Source organism: Glossina fuscipes, unplaced genomic scaffold (assembly GCF_014805625.2).
Source record: "Glossina fuscipes isolate IAEA_lab_2018 unplaced genomic scaffold, Yale_Gfus_2 127, whole genome shotgun sequence".
NCBI lineage: Eukaryota > Metazoa > Arthropoda > Insecta > Diptera > Glossinidae > Glossina > Glossina fuscipes.
In genome coordinates, this window is record NW_023998470.1 from 178,724 (window position 1) to 201,725 (window position 23,002).

The following is a 23,002-nucleotide window of genomic DNA, read 5'->3' on the forward strand; positions in this document are numbered from 1 at the left end:
TTTCGCGATTGACTATTCTGACTATTCATCTGCAAGAATTTAAATATATCTGCGTGATTTCTACATTAATACAGTAAACATGTAAGTAACAGTTAATCTTAAGTTATGACATATTTCTAAATTTGAAAAATAGTAACTGTTGCTTTTAACGGCGTGTTTTTTTTTTTTGGCTGCTATTGTTAAAGGTATTAAAAAACCGCAAGGATCAGATTCCTCTTCTATGCACCATATACGTATTATTTTGAAAATGTACGCTATTTGGAAAATCTATGCCGTGATGTATTCAAATGGGTCTAAAGTCACAATTTGCACTTGAACGGAAGCTTAAAACTCTAAAGGAAAATTAGTTTATATCTATCTGGATGTTAGCTTTCTTCCTAAGAATTCAGTGCTTAAAAGATTGCTATGGGTCCACTGCTAACCTCTATTACATAAGAATGGATGATAAAATCAATTCAAGCAATATATATCGTAGATGAAGATATGAATCTTAACTTAGCTCAGAGCTTAATGCGAATGCTGGCGCTAACTTTGCGGATTACTACTCGCAAAACGCCTTGTAGTGAAGGTTTTAAAACCTGGGATAATATAATATTCAGGTTTCATAGTTATTGTTTGTAGAACGTTTTCCTTTCCATTCCGAGCAGTTGGAGAACACCGCCTTTCCTAAAAAGTTTCCTTTTTCACGTATTTGCTGAAGTTTATCATCAGGCTAAAGAATTTACGATGGATATCGTTATTGGAAGGGAAGAATCTGAAGGTTGCGTCTATAATGGTTCTTAATCGCAGGGCAATAAATTAAGGAGGAAAACGTAGCTTATGAGCTTTTTTACAAAGACCAGTTGTATGGAATTTGTATTTTCTCAGATGGTTGGAATTTGTATACAAATTATTGAGAATATATACGCTTAATCAAATTTTTACTACCACTGTTATGAATAAATTTTCATCGTAGAACTTTTCCGTTTTTTTGCCATATAAGAATTTACATTTCTTGAGATTCCTTATATGAGGTGATATCAAAAAAATGGAACAACATGGTCCGAATTCGACTTCCTTATCAACTTACTATTATAAAACAATTTTCATTTTGAAATTCTTCAAATTATACCTTTTTACCCGATAAAGATTCAATTATCGTAGGAACAGATACGTGAAAGGGGCTTGAAACAATCGCCCCGGTCAAATCAAATATTTCATATTAATTTATAATGTAGAAATATCGTTAACAAAAGGGTTTTGCCGAAAAATTTGGAAAATGAAAACTTTTCTTTTCAAAACAAGCAGTACATGTGGAAGGATGGAGATAGTAATACGAACAAGGGTTTATTGTTTAGGTGAAAGCATGTCAATGTCAATCAAATTTCCTCAAAATAGATTGAGCAAGCAACAAAACAAGACGTACCGGCGGACAGAAAGCGATTCTTAATAGATTAGTATAATAAAAGATGGATCTATCTTCCTTTATTCAGCCTTCTGACTGTTACGCACGTTTGTGCAAACTTACACAGACAACTTCGGCCATGTTTCATGTCGCTCGTCAAGATGCAGAGAAACAGGTTAGTGTACGTATATGCTCGAAAATCGATGAATTCTTTGCATTGGGGGGAACATTTAAAAATTGTCATTTTAAAATAAAGATGACAGCGGCCTTAATTAAATAACAATTCTTAATTAAAATAACGATTTCATAACATGTTTACGAAAAAAAGAAAGTATTATTTTAAAAATTCAAAAGATTAAGCGTCAATCAATTATAATATTCAATAGTAGTCTGGTACAGGAGCGCAAGCAATTTTCACAAAATCGGCGTAGCGCACTAAACTGTTATTGTTAACATTAGCCTCACGGAATATATTATCAATCTGTTAATAAGGAAATAATTAAACACGCGAAATTTTTATGGAAATGTATAGAAAAATACTTCTCTCATTGATAAACCTTCGCCCCAGCCAACCAATAAATTACGCAGCTGACGGGCTGATATGAAGCCAGTGTTTTTACAATCAGCTGCTTTAAAAGCTTCTATAACCTCATCAGGTAGGTTTTCAACTTTCGAATGTTGATGCATAACATCCAAAAAGTCAGCAAAACTCATTTTTCCTCCTCTTTTCTTAAGATAACTAACCAACTCTGAATTTGGCAGCATATGATAGTAATTAAATGAGCGAGTCTGAATTAATTAATTTTATTACCTTGTATGGTAGGCGAGAAACCCAAGGATCTCATAATAACAGTCAATTCATCTAAAGTGCTTATTTGACCGGACCGAGCGAACAAGTAGAAACACTCGCGAAATTCTTGAAGCAGAAAATTTAACATATAAGCGAGTAAATAGCGAAAACTTTCACTTCCGGTTTTTTTGCACATCGGCAATCCTTTAAATATAAGTACATACCATCGATATCCTGTTCCTTGAAGTAGCGAGCCTTTGAAATAACGATAAAAATATTGTTATAAGGAATATGTATTCTATACATATATATGTATAGCGAAATATATTTGTATATCTAAAGAAGCACTTGTTGCTTTATACGATTACATATACAAAGAGCTTTCACTTACTTGTCACACTTACCATTATTACAGTTATTTTTTAGATACTATTAATACTATTAAGTTGATCGTGAACTAAATTTGTCTAATACTCAATTACATAGAAATTATTATAAAAAATTGGATTTCCAAAGCCTTGCCTTTTTTTATTTTCTATAGCATTAGTTCCGTCAGTACATATGTCAGTTGTATATTCGATAAAAGAAACCACAAATAAAGCAGAGTTGCTTATGATTAAAGTGACGTAACGTTACTTTGCATAAACAGCAGATACTCTTTTTAGTTCTAATTAACTGAGATTTTGAACTGAATGAAAAAAATATATAATAAATTACTGACGTATTGACCGCCCTACACTTTTCGGGCATTAATGAACCATTTTCCCTACTCATTATCGAATAATTTTATATCATATGTAGGAAAATGAAAGTTGTGCTTGCTAACAGTATTGCTGTTGAGTAACGTTGAACATACCTCACGTGTAGACGTGTTTGTTTATGTTTATTGTTGTTGTAAGCAAAGACTTGTGAGTTCTTATTTTTGACGTGTCAGTTGTTTTTTTCCCCTTAATAGACTGTGTGCCAAGAGATTCCGAAAATTTTATTAAAAAACTTATAAAATGTTAAATGCTTTTTGGTCCTTTTTAGTGGTATGTTTTCTTAGCGAAATTCAAGGCCAAAGGGTGGCGCCCGGAGTACCTCCACAACACTATGTGAGCATTAATTAATAAATTTTTGTAAAGCAAAAAGTTATTATAAAATATTTATGTGAACATGTGTGTGTTATAGCAACATCAACAACAGCAACCCCAATATCATCAGCCGCCGCCACCACCACAACTGCAGACCGGTCAATATCAGCAGCAACAGCAACAGCCACAACACTTACCACCTAATGTAGCACCTCAACAATATGTGGGTTACTAATCAAATTGAAAATATAAAAAAGAAATTCATTTACTTTACGGAAACGCGTTCCATTACAGCAACCGCAGCAACAAAATCAACCGCATCAGCCAGTGCAATATCAAAATGTACCTGTGCAACAACAACAACCGCATCATATACCTGTTCAGCAACAGCCACAGCAAGGAATGCACGCACAACATGCACAACATGCATCGCAAGGACACGGTGGCCAGGTTCTTAATGCAGCTAATATACAACAAGAAAGGGAGTAAGTCTAAGAGAATTTAAACTTTATCAAATCTTATCAACTATGCTTGATAACCAAAGTCTTAAAAAATCAAAGTAAATAATTGATTTATTTATATTGCCTCTTCTACGAAAAGAGATTTATAAGTTGTTTTTTTGTTTCTCCGCTGTTTCAGGCATATACAAGAGCATTTACAAGTACCTATTGATACTAGTAAAATGTCCGAGGCTGAACTGCAATTTCATTACTTTAAAATGCATGATTCCGATAATAACAATAAATTAGATGGCTGTGAATTGATTAAATCATTAATACATTGGCATGGTATGTTATAAAATAGAAAGAAAAACAACTTTTAACTCTGTTGCTAACTTAAAGTAATTTTGTTTACTTTTACGTGTCTGTGACAATTTCATTGGCATCATTGGTGCGCAATACCTTTGTGATGCAACATTTACACGCTATCTATATTCCAATTGGTCTTTTGTCGTTAATGTTCGGACGCATGAAGAACAAGGAAATAAAGATGCTCATGCTCATGATCCCGAACAACCTCGAGTAGAAGAGAAAATATTCACTGATGAAGAATTGGTAGTTTTAATTGATCCAATATTGCAAATGGATGATACGTCACGCGATGGATATATAGATTATCCCGAATTTATAAAAGCTCAACAAAAGGCCCAACAAAACCAGCAGCAACAGCAACAACAAGCGCAGAAAAGTGGTCATTAATACATGATAGGATTTGAGTCATCGTTGCGATTAAGAGGTTTAAAATCTTTTTCTTTTTTTTTTCATTTTTATTCTATTGTTTGTTAATTACATTTTTCTTTTTTGTTTTTTATTTTATTTCTATTTTAAAAGCTCCTGAACAATAATTTAATTATTTTTAAATATTTTCAAAAAAATTAAAAGAAAAAAAAACAATTTTTTATTAAAATCTTGCATATACAGAGTAATTAAAGAAAAGAACTGATTACGTATTTAAATATCAAACAGCTTATCTTCAATTTTTTCTATACACAAACTCGGTTAATTTTATAAAGAACAAGGAAAAATTGCAAATTTCTCCTTTGCTTGCATATATTTCTAATGAAAAAGAAAACATTTCCTTTTTCTTGATTTATGTGGTAGAAGTAACATGTATCCTTTGCGTTTCTCACTTAGAATGGCATTGTAAAATCATTGCAATTCCCTTCCTTTTTATATAATAATTAAATATTTTATATTTTCTGATAGAAGCTATTTTCAAAGGAACACAACGGCAATAACGGATTGGAGGTGCACTGCCACGAAAGCAGAGAAAATGGCCAAAAAAACGATGAAGGAGAAAAGGTTGCGTATTTTGATCAGAAACTAATTGTTGAAATTGATATCGTGCTCCTGGAAATCTACAAAATTCAAAAATCCATCTTCGGTGTATTTTCCAATGTAATTCGATGTATTTTTTACAGTTGCATTATGATTAGATTGAATAGTTTCCACGTTCGTTTTGACAAATTTAAACAGCAGCAAAGTGAAGATTTTGTACACGTATTTTTCACAATTAAAAGATCAGAATTTATATATGATGTACGACCGGCACAAATCGTGGAAAAATTTGTTGCCATTTACAAAGCGTGAACGGATGAAAACCTACCGCGTTAATTTAATTTGAGATTACCATGATGCATGATATAATAAATGTAAATTAAATTTGCATACATTTGCACATTACTCAGAATGGCTTGAAGTATGTCACGATCATTTTCTGAATTCATTTAAGTCCGTCTATCCGTCCACACAAGTTGTAATTTTTTAGATATTTTGGCCTAAAAATCGATGTTATTGAAAATGGTCCGGGTCGGATGACCATTGTCCATATTTATATGGTTTTTAACCCCAAAAAAACGTTGCATTGTTAATATTTTTCGACAAAAAATGGTAAGAAATCACATTTTAGCAAATTAAATATATGTCGGAAAATTTAAATGATGAAAAGGAAAGGTGAATAATTATTTTGTACGAAGTAGTGTAGGCTGCTGTCACTATGCACTTAAAAACCGTGCAACTCTGCAGTAAATTATCGTTATTTTGGCTTATGATAGCCGATTATTATCGACTACATCGTGAAGGGAGAAAACAAAAATGTGCGCCACTTTTACATTCAATTATGCTTTAAAAATGTTAAAAGTTAAAACTAAATAAATTAAAAGAATAGAAAATCGCGAATATGATATAAAAGCCAATTCCCAGCTGCTCATTAATCTCATTAGTCTACGGATAAAAAAACAATAGTAATCGTGTCAACATGATTCCGTTACTAATTTTCGTTCAGTCCTTCTTAGAATGCTTGATGTTTTATTTTCATTATCGTTCTACGTTATTTTCCTTCAACATTGCAAATAAGTCATAAGAAAACAGAGATTGACACTGTGCACTGAAATGCAGTATGAAAAATCTTGAACATAACCGAATACATTGTAAATTATAATATTTATTCTTCTTCTTGCGCGCAGGTTGGTATTGAAAATGGGCCCAATTGGCCTAACGACGCACCTACAGCACTACGTAAAGTGGGGACCACCCGTCTACTTTTCAACAGGAATAAAAAACTGCTTTCTTACTACTATAGTATAGACTATAGCAAATAAATTTACAAAAATTTGAACGTATATTCTAGGGACGATGCCGTAGCGTCATGGAAGAAATTGACCGCGCCTACTCAATATTATAGTGTATCAAAATGTAATTATTTCTTCAATACCCTTATAAGGCGCGGAAACAAGCTTCAAAAACACCATAAAGTATAAAAATTCTTAGGCATTTTTAAATTTGAAATGCAGCTAAATATGTCCGCCTGTTTGTCTGTCTATATGTCTATTTGCGCAGCTTTGTAGCGTATGTGGCAAACATTCTCCCGTTCTTCATAAATCGCTAAACGTTATCTTCCATAAGTTTTGCGAGCAAGGTCACGTCTTTACAGAAATTTTATTTCAAACAAGATGCAGATGAACGAAAAAACGAATTACCGCGTAATTCTCAATAGCCGTTCTCTATAAAGAGATACGAAATGAACGAAGAGCGCAATTTGTAAGGCGCAAGACTTGAATATTTATATTTCATAAACGGAATGCCGAAGAAGAATATTTGCTGTAAATGAAACTCAATCATATCATTCATAGTTTTACTCATTTTTGCTTCTGCTATATGCATAGGTAGGTATATATATATATATATAATGCACATGACCTCAGATGAATGAATGTTGGGGAAGAGCATGATAGATGCTCGCGGCCAACCCCCAGAAAGAATACAATTCAGTTACTAGATTTGTTAGCTCATAAAGAGACATCAAATATTAAACACAATTTTTTTATATTCGTCGTAAAAGTCTAAACGTTTTTCAATGAAAAAATCTTTAAACAACAAATTTTTTACAAATGAAAAAAAAAAATCTTAAAATGTTATAAAATTGAATGAATTAAGCTCAACTTGAAATATAAGAAATGAAAAGAAAATTTAGTTAACATAAAGTTTTTTCTTATTCTGAAGTGAAATTGTCCTAAATACTTCTATGTAACAAACATCTCACTGGCTGTCACAGATTATTTGTAATGTGTTATTGATTTTGCCAAGAGTTTAAGAAAGACAAGAAATAAAAGCAAAATAAAGCAAAGCAGAAAAATAAAAAAAAAAAACAAATATTTACTTAAACGGAAACCGGAAGCTTTACAACCGCAAAAAGAAATTCATAGTATCACCTGAGAACATAAATCACAAACTTTCATATTTCTCTATGCGTTCGTGTGTCTGCTTAAACCGGTTTTGTTAAAAGCCTTTTGTTTTCTTCTTCTTCGAGAAAACAAACTAAAATCGTCGTTTTATAAAATAATAAAAAAGAAGTGTAAAAAGAGCATAAAAATAAAATTTTGCCTATTCCCATAAAGCAAACATATCCTTTTACACGCGCACGTACATAGATTCATATCACAAGTATTCATATTCTTTGTACTTATTTTGTACTAACGCTACTCAAGCTTAAGCGTTTGAGTGACATACAAGAGCTTGACAGTTAAGATCAATAACCTTGTTCTGTGATATCTGCAACGAGAAGGAGAGGAAAAGCCGCAAAAACGCCGTACCACACGAAAATGGAACGTAAATTACTGTACGCCTTTCGGGGCTGGATAGCGTTCGTGGCATTTATGGATTTAGGGACGGCATTTCGTAGTTATATAGAACGCCGTAGCTTTTTGGATCGCGCTGAAACGCAGTTTCTAGAAGGTAAGCACACCTATTTCCCACAAAACATGTTACTCGCTTCCGACCTTGCGCTTGCTTTAAAATCAAAATTTTTCAGAAAAAAAGTAAGTAAAAAAATTATATTCGGGTGTGGCCGACTCGTTTATACCCAGCACCGTTATCCTATAAAAAATTGGAGAGAAGAAAAAATTTATATTTGCATACGCCATAATATGGGATAGGCATTAGCCGATTTTTTTCTATTTTCGTACAATAATTTTGTGAAAATTTATATCGCGTATCTGTTTTAGTTTTGGAGCAAAAAGTAAAAGACACGGAAAGCAAAGGTGCTTTCAATTCTGGTTCTATAGACGTTTGAACATTGTAGGCGTATTGTGTGACCGGTTTTGGCTATTTTCAAATTCCTTTGCATGTTTGTAGGCGAGAAAATGTATTTCACAGACACTACACAGTTGGACAAACGAACAGGCGAACAGACGAACATGCTTAGATGCATTCCGAATACGAAAGTGTTGAAGAGTTTATGTAAATTAAGGGGCTTTTGCGGTTTGGTTCTGCGCGTTATTAACGTATTGATATTCTGCAACATTCTGTAGGCGTGGCCAGTTTCCCACATTTTTATGCAAGTACTACAGCATCACCTACAGAGTATAGATTCATATTTCTGCAGATTTATCTGTTTCAGCTTATGAGTAATGAGCAAAAAATGAATTATTTATTCCTTTTGAAAAAAAGAAGCGTTCTCTGTCTACATGTTGCTGTAGACGTGTCCTTCAACCCATTTGACGCCGATAGCTTCATTTCTGCGGCCTGTGGAATGTTTATAACAGGCATTACACGGATGAATAGACTTGCATAAATCTATTCAAAATTTGATGCTGATCACGAATATACATAGGCCTCTGAAGCTTCCTTCTGGGCGTTATAGGGGTTTTGACAAAACGAATAAGCTCGTTCATCTGTCGGTGATGGGCAGAAAATATTTTAAAACGACGAATTTTAACTTCGTATGTACTTATTTCTGGTTCATTCTAACTCATTAGTTTCGTGGCACAGAGACAGGTACCCTTCTGCTGCCAAAGAAAGAAAACAAAAAATTAAATAAATATTTTCTACTAATTTTTTTATTTGAAAAAGTAATAATCTTTTGTTTTTACAAAATAAATGCTTTTATTTTACATTTTTACATGCCGTAAAACTTGTCGTACAAGAGCGTATTAAATTTGCGCGGATATATGCCATACCTAGAAGGACTTGAGATAAACCCGTCTTTTAATATGCGGATCAACTCAAAAACATTTTCAAACGATCTAAACTTGTCCGTCTGTTTATTCTTTTTGTTGTCTAATAAAATTCTTATTTTTGCCATAAGACTCAAAAATTACTAACTGTTTTTATATGAGCCTACTATTTTGGAACCGTACATTAAAAATTACAGCCCTTGTCGTAAGAATGGTTGCTGTGAAGACATTTAAAAACTGAGGCATGTGTTCAAAACTCAGAACAGTTAATATTTACATCCTATTACCATTATGGATCATTTTTCGTAATAACATACTAAAATTTATACTTTCCTGCTCTATAAAGGGGTCACTTTTTTGAAACTTTTCATGTAGCATAGGATATAAAATATAAGTCGAGATGATCCAAATTTGGCACAGTTAATTTTTTTTATCCTAAATTACTATTATGCTGTGACTACCATTACAAAACATTGAAAATTAGACCTTTTTCTCATATGAACTTCAGTGCGATATAAGAGATGGAGTTCAAAAATTGTCCGAGCTGCTCCAAACTTTTCACACCAATTTAGAGTGTCGAAGTACTACTACATAGTCACTTTTGCTGAGAAATTTTGAAAATTGCAATTTTTTTTCCATACAACAATTTTTAGAATATGGCGTTATTTGGGGAGTGGTCCGGATCCGGCGAGTGAACCGGATCCAAATCATTTTCAATAGCTTTCATTGGATCAAAACACGTCAGTGGGCCTAATCTCATCAAAATATCTCAAAAATTGTGATCCGTAGTTTGAACATAAATTTACACGGATTACGACGGACACACTTAGAATCCTTTTCGGAATCGAGCGGTATAATAAAAGATGGGTCTGTCTTTAGCGCTACTGCGTGTTACATACGTCCTCACAAACCTAATATAGCCTGTACAACAAGTAATGTAGGGTGTAAATATTGAAAACCATTTTCTTTGTAAAGAGCAAGGAAAAACGAAAGAAAAACATTATATTCGGCATTAAATCACCTTATTGAAAACCACTGAAAATATTCGGAATCAGGCATCACTACGGCAAACATGACTAACTTCACAGGGACTCTTTCACTTTTTTTCGAAAAATCAAGGAATGATCCAAATGAACCCACTTTCCATTTAAACTTCCCTAACGTGTACGTATTCACCTTGAAGGGGTTAAATATGTCACTATTAAGTGTTCAAATGGACCTACTAACGGACATACCCATAGGATGCCCAAAGGAATGCTTTTTAATTACAAAATTTGTTAGAAAACTCGAGATAGGAAAGCCAATCACCGCGTGGGGGAATGATCTCGATTAATCGGCTATCTCGGTTCTCGTGTCTTGCTATTGCACTCTTTATGTAAATGAAAAACGTATGGGGGCCCAGGGCTTCTCTGTGTCCTGTAAAGCCAACACAATGGCGATATCAATGACGCATTTAAAAAAATACTCTCTATTTTGTAGGCGATTATACGGTGGCCCGTATAATAGGAATGTATTGTTTATTGAAGGCGATAGCTTTGGTTCACTGTACGCTTTACATTCATTATAAACCGTAAGTAATAGTATGGATTTATGCAACCGTATGATAGAAAATGTAACCTATTCTCCATCACATTTCAGAGTTGTTAGTATGGGTGGCTGTTCTTTAGCAGTAACGATGGTTTTATATCTGACCGAGGCCTTATATTTTCGTTCTTGCACTTTGAACTTTTACGTTATATTTCCCTGCATATTAAACTGTAAGATATTAAACTCTAAAGAATAGTTTTTTGTTTAAATTTTCATTTAAATTTTATAACCGTTCCAGCTCTCACTTTAATGGGTCTCATGTACATACCCAGACGTTTACGACTGTGGGAACCCAATATGGATATTGACGATGAGAATTCACAATTGCTTAAGCAAATGGGTGGTTTTAAACGTAGACGAGGCAAAAAGCCACAATAAATGAATTTATTTCTAATTAATTAGACTTTCATTCGAAAGTCTTAAATTACTATTTCTTTTTTATTCATATTAGCTATTAGTTATTGCCTAATATAACAACTGATATATAATACCAGTATTTGTCCAATTTAATATATATATATATATATATATATTAATATATATATATGTAAGATAATAATAACGAATCAACAACGATTAGGCTTTTAACAGCCATTATTTATACGACGTTTTGCACCCAAAGATTGCTACGAAGTTAGTCTATCTTAATTTATATACGAAACACTATGGATCAATTTTTCTTCTTCTAATATCAACATGAAAACTTCCTTTAGTATATCAGCAAAAAGCAAATAAAAATTTAAAAAAGAAATAAGTAACAGTTATAGTAACTGATTATGTGAGCATAATATATACACAATCTTATATTTTAAGCTTATCTATAAAATCAAATAAGTGCAATAATTTAAAACTTGCTTTAAATTTTTTACATAAATACGTTAAATACTTATACAAATATTATAAGCAATTAAACAATATGTGTTCAAAAGGAAAATCGAACATATTATTATTTACACACCATATAGACAAGAAACAAATTTTTTTTGTTAAATTTATATTTGAAGCAAATGATCTTTTGTAAGCAATAATAGTCGTTACGATTTTTTTAAATCAAAAAAAAAAAGCAAAATAAAAAAGAATTTTTAATCAGATAATAAAAATGTTAACCAAATTGAATAAAGCAGTGCAATTTTTTTAGATATTCTTTGGCTTCTGATAACGATATACATCCCTGTGTTAGAAATTAGTTGTGATGATTGACCAGATCGCACATACAACACTGCGGCTTCTGACATTTAATCAGCGAACTATTATATTATTAAAAAAGGAAAAGATTAAAAATAACATAACTCTGATCAGTTAAAGTTGCTTTTTCACTTAACGGAAAATAAAGAAAGTTTAGATACGTTTGATTGCGGTCCATTTGCTCCATAAATTGGACGACATATTTCTTGTTAAAATTTTTGTGTCGGCCGTACAGCAGTTTTACCGTCTTATATCGGCAAAGTATCAAAAATCAAATATAGCGCGGGTTGCTTGGTTTATTAAAAGGGTAAAGTATGGCTTCCTTTCTTTTAGAAGTCAGTTGTGTGTTAACTTATTAATGTGGCTGAGGTTATGTTAATGAAAATGTTGAACAATTATAAAGTCCCCCGCGATTTTATTCATTGCAAAAAGTCTACACAAATTTGGTTGAAGTCTCTTTTTTTTTTTATAAATTGGATGAAAAATTGCATTTAACTATTTTTGGCACCAATTTGGAATAGCTTCTTTTTTGTCTTACATTCTGAAAAGCATTTCGAATCACAACAAAGTATTTCTCATTTATTAAGGACATAAGTAATTCTTTCGCAATCGCGTTTGTTGATGTATGAGGTCATGTTACTGAAAAATTTGAAGAGTTATGAGATGAGCGGAAAAGAATTATATTTTAATGCTTCCACCCATGTAGTATAGCTATTGTGGTGGTTTGTCTCATTTATTAAGGGCATAAAGTATTGCTTCCTTTGAAAAGTGCAGTTATATGGTAGAAGTTATATTGATGAAACATATAGAAGTATAAAGATAGTCGCGTTTTCATCTATTAAATATTTAGACAATATATTTTTCAAGTACATTGCATAAACAATAGTATTCCACTAATTGAAGCACATCATAAAGAAGATGTATAGAAATCGAAAATTCAACAAAAATACCAAACCCAAAGAGAACCAGCCAACTTTAAATGTAATTAATGAAAACTCGACAATGAAATTATCGGTAAGCAAAAGCAAGGCAAACTAAATATAATTTATAAAATTTTTGAAAAAAATTCGCAGCAAAATCGAAATCGAGCACAAAATGATGTCGAGGAAATGGACGTGCTTAGTAGCGAGGAAAATATACCAGCTTCGCAAGAACCTACTCAGCGTTATCTGTCGCAACGTAGCGCGATAACTGCCACCACTTTAGGCAGAACGCAGTCACGTTTGACTAGCACTTCACAAAGGCCACCAAACACTTATTTCGAACTGGCATTGACAAAAGCCGGTGTGCAGCTAACCGATGATGAAAATTTTGTCTTATGTAAGTGCTTGAAATTATAGATTAAGAAAGAACATTTTTAATTCTTTTAAAATATTTTATAGCTTGTGATCATATAACGTTTGTTAACAGACTGCGTGAGTTATTTAACAAAAACCAAAATTTTCAAGACCATCTTGAAATGTTTAAAAATGGTTTAAAAGCTGCTTGGCCCAAAATGGCCGTTAAGTTACTTAGCGGGTGCACTATCCATATACCCGGTGATGACAATACATATCAATCTCAGGATAATATGATTACTAATTTTTTTATGATTGAATATTTGCGTGAAATTGTGTTGGACTTGCTTTTGGAAAAAATAGAAGAATGTGCTCAACAAAGGTTAGTTAGTTAGTTACTTAGTTGTTAACATATTAAAGGCACAAGTACCCTTTAATCAACTTCTATATTTTCCTTTTGTAAGTAACCAAGCTGAAATTTTTCAACAAAATGGGGTTCCCTTCCTACCTTTAATGCTAGCTCAGTTGTACAACGTTTCTGCATCGCATAGTGATGTAATTTTTGAACGTATTAAGGTTATATTAGAGAAATCTTCGGAGCTTAATAGATGGCATATAATAAGTAATACAAGCTTCATTTTGGATAATAGCAAACATGACGAATTTGCTCAACTAATGATGTAAGTGAAGTGAAAGTTTTCATTTCTTTGCCGAATAAATTATTAATTAGTGACTCTATTCCAGGGACATCCTAACCAATAGTAAGGAGCTATTTCAACCGCCAGGCATAGAGACCTTAAATAATTTAAGTCTAAGTGCGCGCATACAAGCAAAATTGCGGTGCAAAATTTTAGCTTTTATTAAAGAAGATCAATGCCCGCACGAAGTAAGAAAACACATTTGCTCTTGACCATGAAATAACTTTTTTTAAAACGTTTTTTTACAGACCATTCCCAAGTTGGTAAAATTGTTAATGAAAATTTTGGGAGAAGAAAATGAGAATAGCATAAAAGAGGTATAGCGACTGTACATATGTAAGCATAAATGGAAACAAGATGAGAGCATTTCACGTAATTATATACGTGTCTTAGCTAAATCTGGTTGAACTTATCTCAAGTGCTCCATATTGTTTACGTATATTTACGCTTATAAACTGTGATTTTTCTTTTACCTGTTCGCCCTTTTGCTTTGGCAGCTGGTAAATACCCTTCGTGAAATATTAATTTGGTGTGAACATCATACAACAACCTCTTTGGCAAGAGATAAACAGGCACAATTGGAATTATTCAGTAATATAGAAAAGAGCCTAATACGTTCAAAAAAATTCTACACAATATGGCTTAAAACAATTGCTAATCTGACTGCTGCACAGATTAAGTAAGGATATGAAATATAAAATACATAAATCAGCCTCTTAATCTAGAATCTCACCCCTTTTTCTAAGATCTATAGATTTGGTCGTTCTATTGCTATTAATTGACATACGCGAGGACAATACCCTTTACATTGAAAATATCGTAAATATTTCGTAAATATAAACATTATTATTTCATTTAATAAGGAAATTTTTAGTTAAAACATCATAGCAAAAATATGCCTACTTCGATAATACTGGAAATTCGGGACAAATATACACCCATACTGGAACGTCATTGGAATATATTAATGGAGATTTTAAATTGTTTTTTACGAGATAAAAATAAAACCACAGTTGAATTTGCCCAATCAGCTTGCAGGTAAATAAATAAACATAAGGAAACAAATCTTAATTACGGAAAAGAAACTTAAAAAATGTCGCAAATCCTTCTTTTGCTTCATACATATCACGACCAACAAAGGTATATTAAAACTGCTATTTCTTTTAAAACGTATAAAAGTGCATTTTGAGGCTCTGTTTACCATTTACATTCACATCAAATCTAATCTTTCGTTAGCTGTACGGTTTTGTACATAAGTGGCCTTTTAATTCCTTTCCTATAATAATTTGATTCAATCTCTTGCTTGTAGCCGCAATATTTTTCCTTTCCGCTCATTTTGAGCAAATATATTCATCCTTACCTTCATTGGCCTTCACTGGTTGTTTAAAGTTTGCTTTTGGGGCAGAATTAGTTGCTTTGCTGCAAGACTGACTAACAGAAGTTAACAATTCGAAATATGAAAAGAAGCAAATGAAAGAAATCTGCCATAAACACTAAAAAAAAAAAAAGAAGAAAGACGCGGCTTACAAATTTGAATTCGTCTGCCAATGTTTTGTGGAAAAAGTGAGTGTAACAATAATTGAAAAGTCTTAGAGCGAATATTGTTTCCGCAAATTAATCAAAGTTATGTACAAATATGTTGTGGGCTCTTTTGTGGCATGCACTATTAGGGTGCAATCAGCATTATATGTTTGACTTGGGCGAACTAAAACTTCGGAATTTCTGTTTAAATACTAAATATTAAAATATATTTTACAAAAAAAATTTGATTTTTAGTTGTTTGTTCGAAATTTCTGGTTCCGTGCAAAAGTCAATATTGAAGAAACTTTTGGAACTAACTTGCGAACGTTCATCTCAAACTACTGTAAATTTCGCTCTAAAAACGATGCGTGACCTATGGCGACTATATCCCAAGATTTTACATAATTGGGGCACGATATTATTGGTAAAAATCCGTTGACAATTCATTTTTTACATGCCTTTGCATTCACATTTGTGGCGTTCTTTTTAATCATTATTTTAGCCATTTCTGGATCATATTCATGAAATGTCCTTAGCACAAACGCGTATTATTATGGAATTATTGTCGTCTGTCGCTTACCCTATACCCACGCTGGATGAGTGTGACACTTTACAAGATCAACTTGATATATTGGTCAAAAAGCAATTAATTAATAGGAATTCGCTGTAAGTTCCATTCACCATAATTATAAATTTTTATAAAACTCCTATTTCTTCCGCCTTGATAGTGTTAAAAAGCAGGGTATTATTGCTAGTGTCCAGCTAATTGATTGCATAGCCCGTATTGAGGAAACTGCGATAACGTCGGACGATTTTGAAACTAGTTTTAATACAGCTGATGATTTACCCGATGGCAGAGGCAAGATAGCGGCCAATTATTTAAGTAAGTTCACTGTGATATTTATAACCTGCACCACCTAGCGAGTATATAATACATAAAAGCTTCGTTGATATTAATCTTAAAGCCAATCTCTTTATTTTCTTGTTTGTTTGTCCAACTCAGTGAAAAAGCATGAAATGCTATTCGACTTTCCTTCGATTTTTTTTTACTGAAAAACTAAGTTGTTGTGATGTGGTGTAGTGTACTCAATGGCCAGTATCACCTTGTGATCTTCAAACTTTGTTTTTAAATTTTAATAACTTCATTATATTGAATTCTAGTGCGCACGCAAACTTCGACTATGTACTCCCCAGAGCTTCTGGCTTTATTCTACGATGAGTTGGCGATCGTATGTTGTGCTAAAAAAAGCGATCGTGCAAATAACTTGCTCCTTGATAAGAATTTTGTTATTTGGGTATGTGGACTTATGACTGATTGTTTTCAAACTAGCTTCGTTCCTGACCACCATCTCGAGAAAATAGAGTAAGTATTTCCGTATATAAATTTTTATGCTCTCTTGTCAATAATGTCAAGTGTAATCTCATTGCAGCGGCATAAACTTGTGTTATATGAAGTGCATAAATGCTTCAAGTGATATTACGAATAGCGAACAAAGCGAATTATCAACGATTGCCATAAACATAGGAGAGCTGGTTTTAAAACCTAGTAACGAGTAAGTTTGGATATTATGTTATATTAACTTTTACCACTTTGGGCGGCTAGAAATATTCCGATATTTCTTTTTCCTTTTTTTCAAAAATTATAACTGAAGCGATTTAATCGCAACCGTCCGTTTTCGAAAACGAAAATAAAACGCTATCACATGTAGCACTCGAGAGGCACTAAATCTTGCTCATATAAAACGCCCTGGTTACTTTAAGGAAGTGGAAGAAAGTAATTTAAAGAAGTGCACCCAGTTTTGCGGGAAAGTGACTGACGTCTATGTTTGATTTTAAGCGAGTTCTTTCCAGTAGTTAATCACGCTCGTTTTCTACTTTCATTTCAAAAGAAATATTTTTCTATTCGATTTTATCTAATCAAAGGGATATTCAGAACGTCGGAGTAATTTTTTGAGTTTCGTCCGCCCGTAGCTAAAAATCGAAAAAGCAATTAAATCAGATAAACGAGGTGGTCGTGGAACATGTGCATTTGAGGTCGCAAAATTTTGCAAAGCAGAACAAAAACTATACAATGCGAATTATTGCGGAGAATGAAGCAACAACCTCCTCAATTCCATGAAAATAACCTAAAACTCAAATTATCCTTGCCGACTTTTCGGCAGAAAAAATTCATAACGCATCACATCACAACAATCGATAGCTTTACTCGTAACTACTTTTAAGTCGCAGCACCAACATCTAACAGAAAATTTTACTTACCTTCTTTCATATAATTATTTCAAATGGGTGGAATATAGTTTTACACTTTATTTCAGGGCATCGTCCTCCATCTTAGTATTAGCAACGTTATTCAACTTAGTGCGAGTCTTGAAAATGCAGCGTTACGAAGGCAGCTTGGAGAGTATCAATGCATTGCTCGGTTGCGCCATTATTCTGCCAGATTTCTTCGACGATCCTGATTTGGACTCTATATTTAATGATTACGAAGAGCCAATGCAAAAGAAGATCTTAGACATTTACTTTCACTGCGTCAACTGGATGCGGGAAACAGTGAGTTCATTTGTTACCCAACGCGACGCAATGGTACGTACAAAAGTACTGCAGCGTTTAGTTGACATAATGAAAACTGAAAATAAAATTTACGAGATGCTAGTAAAGGCCCCAATAGATTACACACCACCCCAATGTCAATTTACGTATTCATCCAAGGAAACGAGTCTGAACATAAAAAGTGAGTAAATGAAAAAAATGGGAATAATATAGTTAAGAGGGACCGTTCAGTACCACGAACTACTAAATTCATTTTCGTCCTATGGTGCAAATGTAAATGGGCCGGTGAGCCTAGCTTTTAAAAATACCTATACATAGGAAAACGGCCGAAAATGCAGCAACAAATTTATAAATCAAAAAACTATTTTTGATTAATTTTCGCCATGAAATACTACAAGCTAAACCTTGTTGTCATGTAAAATAGTACCTTATCTAAAATGTCCGCACGGAAGGGGATACATTTGAAATAGAACCATCTTCTGCCAATTTTCGGTATTATGGCAAATGCGATATTTTGTCGAAAACTATTAAACTTTGGCGTTTTTTTTCTATAAACACTTCTCAGATAGGACGTTATAAGCGGTTGCAGTTCTAAAAATGATCCGATACGAATTTCAATATGGGCAAAAATATGCCAGTTTATTGTACATAATTTCATAGAAAAGATGTAAAAATACACAAAAAGTTACTCTGATTTTAAGGAATCACAACATCCACAATATTCTTTAATGATCAGATATTTTGTTTCTTTGAAGAGTGTACTCTATTTTTATGATATCTAGAATAGAGTGCACATTAGTATGCTTTTAGAGCATCAAATATGTGCATAATACGTAGAAATAGCTATTATTAATACAATTTTTGACTTAAGAAGTCGGAGAAGGGATACTTTTTAAGTCTTTTTTTCTATTAAATCTGTAACGTTTATTTTAGGTTGTTTTAGCAATGTTTTTTTTTTTTCACGTACGTGATCTCTTAGTCACGCGTTCGTTAAGAGCACCACATTATTGATTCAATATATTGCCATGTTTTCTGTTTATTATGAAAACTGGTCTATGAAAAACCTCTTTCAGATAATCTTCTATCGTTTCGGCAGATGAAACTATTATTCTACATCGGGATTCCACGAAATTATCTTACGTTTTAAGAAATTACTTTAAAGGAAGATTGTAAGTTCGTAGATAAATTTGTATCAATAAATCAATTTTGAATCAAAAGCTTGGAGTCAGATCCTAGACATATCTATCAAGTATCGTTCCCGCAAATTTAGACGCACCATTCGAAGTGTAATGGAAGTGAGAAATAATTTCTTATAGTACCACGGATTATTTTCTATACTATAATTATGATACAATTTATCTTTTATTATAAACAAAAAAAAAAAAAAAAAAAAACGCCGATGGTCCTCAAGCCCATAGATTTGTGGTTTCAATTTCTTGACAAATGAAAGTTTATCTCAATTTTACAATTTGCTTATTTAATTACACTGTTTTGTGTTTGTGTGGGAATGATGCGAATACATCAAGTTATTCTAAGTGTCGCAGCATTCGCAAACGTTAAATATATACTACACATATAACAAGTTGGTCGAAGTATAAGCACAAATTTATACAAATAAATGTCTTTGCACTTAGAAAAAGGCAAGGGGCGACCTGCTGAACTTGCTAACAGAGCAGATGTTGCAACCAAAGCCAAGAAGCCTAGAGCCAATCAGAAACATTCGGAAACTGCTCTCCCAAATGAAACTTTCGCTAACGATACCTTACGTACTGTTACGAAAAGCGTTAGCAAACCCAAAATTTCTACTAAATATAATTTCGAAAATTTATATGGACCTAAAGAGATCTACAGGTAAAATTTTATTGTATTCACTTGAAATATAATATTTGTAATATTACAATAAAAACATAGGCAATTGGACACCAGTATTATATTGATTTTAAAGGAGAAACTTAACTTGAGTTACCCGCTGCCGGCGGAGAGAGTGGGCGCGGAAATAGGTTTACTAGAATTACGATTCGTTTTATCCGATATCGTTAGTAAACTAGAATCGGTTGTCGGTATACAAAAATTTCAAACCGAAAGCCATTTACAATATGTAGCCCATCCCGATTACTTCGTTTGCGATCTTTCGCACTTTATGCGGATTATTGAGGAGAATATGAAAAAGGTGCGCCTGACTATTCTATTTAATGTTTATGCTAAACATATTAAATTTATAACCATTCTCACAGATTTCAGTCGTCCTTAACAGTAAATTGGAGCAAGTTCAACGTGTCTACAGTCACGCAGATTTATTTACGGAAGAATTGAATTTGTTAAAAGCTTGCTTCAGTTTATCCCTGCGTCTGTTAGTCGCCTATTTCTCATGGTCCCAATGGTTTGCTAACGAACACCATATTAATAAGTTGAAAAGTATTACTTAAATTTGAAATATTTTTACTTTAGTCAATGATATATGTTTATGTGTATACCCTTTTTTGAAGAATCACTTCTTGTATTCATGGACGCAAGCAACGCTCAGCATTTGTATGGTAAATCTGTTGCTGTTGCTGTCTTGGCTGCAGAAGCTTTCGATTATTTAACGGCATACGAAAATTGTGTTATTGACTTAAAATCGGCCGTCAATCTTTACCAATTAATGCTTCTACTAAACGCTCTTTCTGAAAAGGAGGCTAAAGAAAAACAAGCCCAAGATATGCGTAAGTATTTCTACGGTATTTTTAAAGATTTGTTATACATATATCGCTTAGTGTGGGAGTCTGTCGATAATTGTCGCAATTGTGCTATCACGCTCTAACGCTACCAATAAGACAGAGAAAACGAAAAAATACTTCAACAAAAACTTAGCTCTTCACGAGTAGTGATTGCGAGCTATAAAGGGGTCCAAATATTTTCATCCTCTATACTAGTCGTGAGATCAGAAGATGAGAGAGATATTTTTGAAGTATAAAGTTAATGAAAATTTAATAACAAACTTCCTTTTTTTCAAATTCCCAAAGTCCGCGAAGGGGATAGATATTTGGAAATTGAAAGAGCTTAAACTAGGGAAGGTGGTCTAAATTAAATGGAGCGAAAGTTTGAGTACAATTTCATCGCTCTTTTTTTTTTATAGAGCGGCTTCGCTTCAATTTGGTCAAAAACCATTTGAATTTTTCAAATTCTAGATTAATATGAAGAAAAGAAAGCCCTCTCATGTACGCTTCCAGAACTACGTGTTTTTACTTTTGCTTACCAGAAGTGAAAATCGCAACGTAAGATTTTAATATATTCCAAGCATCAACTAATTTAAACATTTTCTCTATTGGGTCCTTTGCGGTAATCTACAATAAGTTTAAGAAATGGTGGGCGTAGAATGCACGCAATGTCATGACAAACGCCTGCAAGCCGATGTCTAAACTTATAGATTTCTTCACATTCTCTGGTTTTCATTTTATGTCAGCGCCTTGTGCGTTTGCGTCACTTAAAAAGTTTCAGCAGTGCATTTATGCATTTTCGTATTCAGGTTCACTGTGTCGAACTTTATTGTGCCGCAAATGGTTCAGCTACGAAGGCAGTTTAGAAAAAGGTGCGCAATGTAATATCTTTTTGGACGAATTGGTTAAAGGATTTCTTAAAGATTCCGATTTTCGTCGGCAACGGGAAATATTGCGCATTGTACGTGAGGAATCAAAACATCTAAATGGCAAAGATTGTTCTCTAAAATCATTCCCGAATATTAAAAAGTAAGTTTAAACTATTGTGCTGCGGTCGAAATTTATAAAAAATTCCATAAATTTTAGAGCAAATTTCCCATTATTTTTTCGTGGCCTCTGTGAAATTTTGGTTTCTTCATTAAAAGTAGCCGTAAGTGATGCAAAATCGGCGACTAATCAATTAAGTGTATGGGAGTCCAGTTGCAAGCTATTGAATATGCTACTAGAAATAGTACAAAGCTCAGATGTTCCAAGAAATTTTCAAATTTTCGTTAAGGTACTTGCTTATATTCCGTAATTATTAGTATTGAAAAAACCCTGAAAGTAGTTGCAATGATCTTAAAAATAATGCCTTATCTTCTTCTCCTTATCTTTTTGTTGACTTCTAAAAAATTTGAACGCAATTTTTTTTTTTTCAGTATTCTCATCTTTATTTAAAAGTTACTGTGCAAGATGGTTTAAAAGTATTTGAGAAATATTTAAGACAAAATCCTGAACAGGTTTGTGAACTGTTGAAGAATATGCAGATCACCACAAGGTATTTGCATCATTTATGTTGCCATTCCAAAGTAAGTCAGTTTTTTTTTTTCGATTTATAACATTCACAAACTTGAGCAATTTCGTTACTTTTTCCGGTAGGCAGCACTTAATACTGCCATTATTAGTCAAATACCCTCACTGCGGGAGACTGTGGAGAATTATATATTTCGAGTTAAGGCGTTGTTAACGGCTAATAATTGTGGATCAGTATTTCTTCTGGGTAATTTGAAAAACAAGGACTTGCACGGCGATGAGCTTTTATCACAAGTAAGTTCAGCCTGCTGGCAAAGCTCTGTTGGATCTTGTTCTTATATTTCGAATACATCTTCTATCCAATGTTTAGACTGCTTCCTTAGGCAGTACTGTTTCCACGGCACAGAACAGCGATGAAGAAATTCCCGATGATGATACAAGTATTGATGAAACAATCGCGGATAATGACGACATCGGCATTTCCCACGACAATGGCAGTAAATCATCAACTCGCAGTAGATGTTTTTAACCAAAAAAAAAAAAAAAAGAAGGTAATTATCTACCGTATTTTGTACTTTTCCATTAAAATCGTTTACCTGTTTTTTTTCGTTATTAAATTTTGTTTTTGTGCTTTTGATATTATATATAAGACTGTCGAGTTTTTTTATACCCGCCGCTGCAAGAGGTGAGTATACTTATTTCATTTTCCTCCATAACGTATGTAACATTCAAAAGGAAGCTTCAGAGACCCTATAAAGTGTATATGTTCCTGATGA

General features: G+C 33.1%; 4 protein-coding genes across 5 annotated transcripts; 3 read left to right on the forward strand and 1 right to left on the reverse strand.

The window, feature by feature from the left end:
* Positions 1–1,492: 1,492 nt before the first annotated feature.
* LOC119640729 (putative cyclin-dependent serine/threonine-protein kinase DDB_G0272797/DDB_G0274007) lies at positions 1,493–4,518 on the forward strand (the record flags this gene model as incomplete). The annotated part of the gene is made up of 6 exons (XM_038038937.1): positions 1,493–1,559; positions 3,204–3,268; positions 3,345–3,470; positions 3,542–3,732; positions 3,887–4,035; positions 4,223–4,518. Coding segments are annotated over 6 exons (822 nt in total), but the record flags the coding sequence as incomplete, so codon positions are not given.
* On the reverse strand, positions 1,714–3,065 carry LOC119640715 (calmodulin-like protein 4). 2 transcript variants are annotated; one of them, XM_038038914.1, is made up of 5 exons: positions 2,579–3,065; positions 2,399–2,429; positions 2,196–2,300; positions 1,925–2,133; positions 1,714–1,865 (listed from the first exon to the last, which is right to left on the reverse strand). In XM_038038914.1, exons 1-5 carry the CDS (start codon positions 2,579–2,581, stop codon positions 1,764–1,766), a joined length of 450 nt encoding a protein of 149 aa, XP_037894842.1. In that variant the 5' UTR covers positions 2,582–3,065; the 3' UTR covers positions 1,714–1,763. The 2 variants fall into 2 exon arrangements, with proteins under 2 accessions (XP_037894842.1, XP_037894841.1); XM_038038913.1 differs by having other exon boundaries at positions 2,196–2,429.
* Positions 4,519–7,199: 2,681 nt separating the features above from the next.
* LOC119640716 lies at positions 7,200–11,269 on the forward strand. The gene is made up of 5 exons (XM_038038915.1): positions 7,200–7,307; positions 7,734–7,980; positions 10,680–10,770; positions 10,839–10,957; positions 11,026–11,269. Exons 2-5 carry the CDS (start codon positions 7,848–7,850, stop codon positions 11,163–11,165), a joined length of 483 nt encoding a protein of 160 aa, XP_037894843.1. The 5' UTR covers positions 7,200–7,307; positions 7,734–7,847; the 3' UTR covers positions 11,166–11,269.
* A 1,022-nt stretch (positions 11,270–12,291) lies between these two features.
* On the forward strand, positions 12,292–22,927 carry LOC119640754 (Fanconi anemia group D2 protein homolog). Its single transcript, XM_038038972.1, has 25 exons — positions 12,292–12,986; positions 13,046–13,292; positions 13,355–13,631; positions 13,714–13,929; positions 13,994–14,135; positions 14,196–14,264; positions 14,445–14,626; positions 14,694–14,766; positions 14,822–14,985; positions 15,724–15,892; positions 15,971–16,134; positions 16,197–16,351; positions 16,630–16,831; positions 16,899–17,021; positions 17,784–18,199; positions 19,653–19,869; positions 19,930–20,188; positions 20,253–20,433; positions 20,505–20,720; positions 21,524–21,586; positions 21,638–21,743; positions 21,801–21,990; positions 22,133–22,282; positions 22,353–22,520; positions 22,597–22,927. The coding sequence occupies exons 1-25, from the start codon at positions 12,891–12,893 to the stop codon at positions 22,753–22,755; spliced, it is 4,404 nt and encodes a 1,467-aa protein (XP_037894900.1). The 5' UTR covers positions 12,292–12,890; the 3' UTR covers positions 22,756–22,927.
* Positions 22,928–23,002: the final 75 nt, after the last annotated feature.

Coding starts and splice junctions, on each gene's coding strand:
- LOC119640715 (XM_038038913.1), bottom strand. CDS start 2,370: ATGTGCAAAAAAACCGGAAGTGAAAGTTTTCGCTATTTACTCGCTTAT. Junction 2,134..2,195: donor TTTCTCGCCTACCATACAAG/GTAATAAAATTA, acceptor TGCCAAATTCAG/AGTTGGTTAGTTATCTTAAG. Junction 1,866..1,924: donor AAGGTTTATCAATGAGAGAA/GTATTTTTCTAT, acceptor CCTTATTAACAG/ATTGATAATATATTCCGTGA.
- LOC119640716 (XM_038038915.1), top strand. CDS start 7,848: ATGGAACGTAAATTACTGTACGCCTTTCGGGGCTGGATAGCGTTCGTG. Junction 7,981..10,679: donor TGAAACGCAGTTTCTAGAAG/GTAAGCACACCT, acceptor TCTATTTTGTAG/GCGATTATACGGTGGCCCGT. Junction 10,958..11,025: donor ATTTCCCTGCATATTAAACT/GTAAGATATTAA, acceptor TAACCGTTCCAG/CTCTCACTTTAATGGGTCTC.
- LOC119640754 (XM_038038972.1), top strand. CDS start 12,891: ATGTATAGAAATCGAAAATTCAACAAAAATACCAAACCCAAAGAGAAC. Junction 14,767..14,821: donor CCCTTTACATTGAAAATATC/GTAAATATTTCG, acceptor GGAAATTTTTAG/TTAAAACATCATAGCAAAAA. Junction 20,189..20,252: donor TTGAGGAGAATATGAAAAAG/GTGCGCCTGACT, acceptor CCATTCTCACAG/ATTTCAGTCGTCCTTAACAG.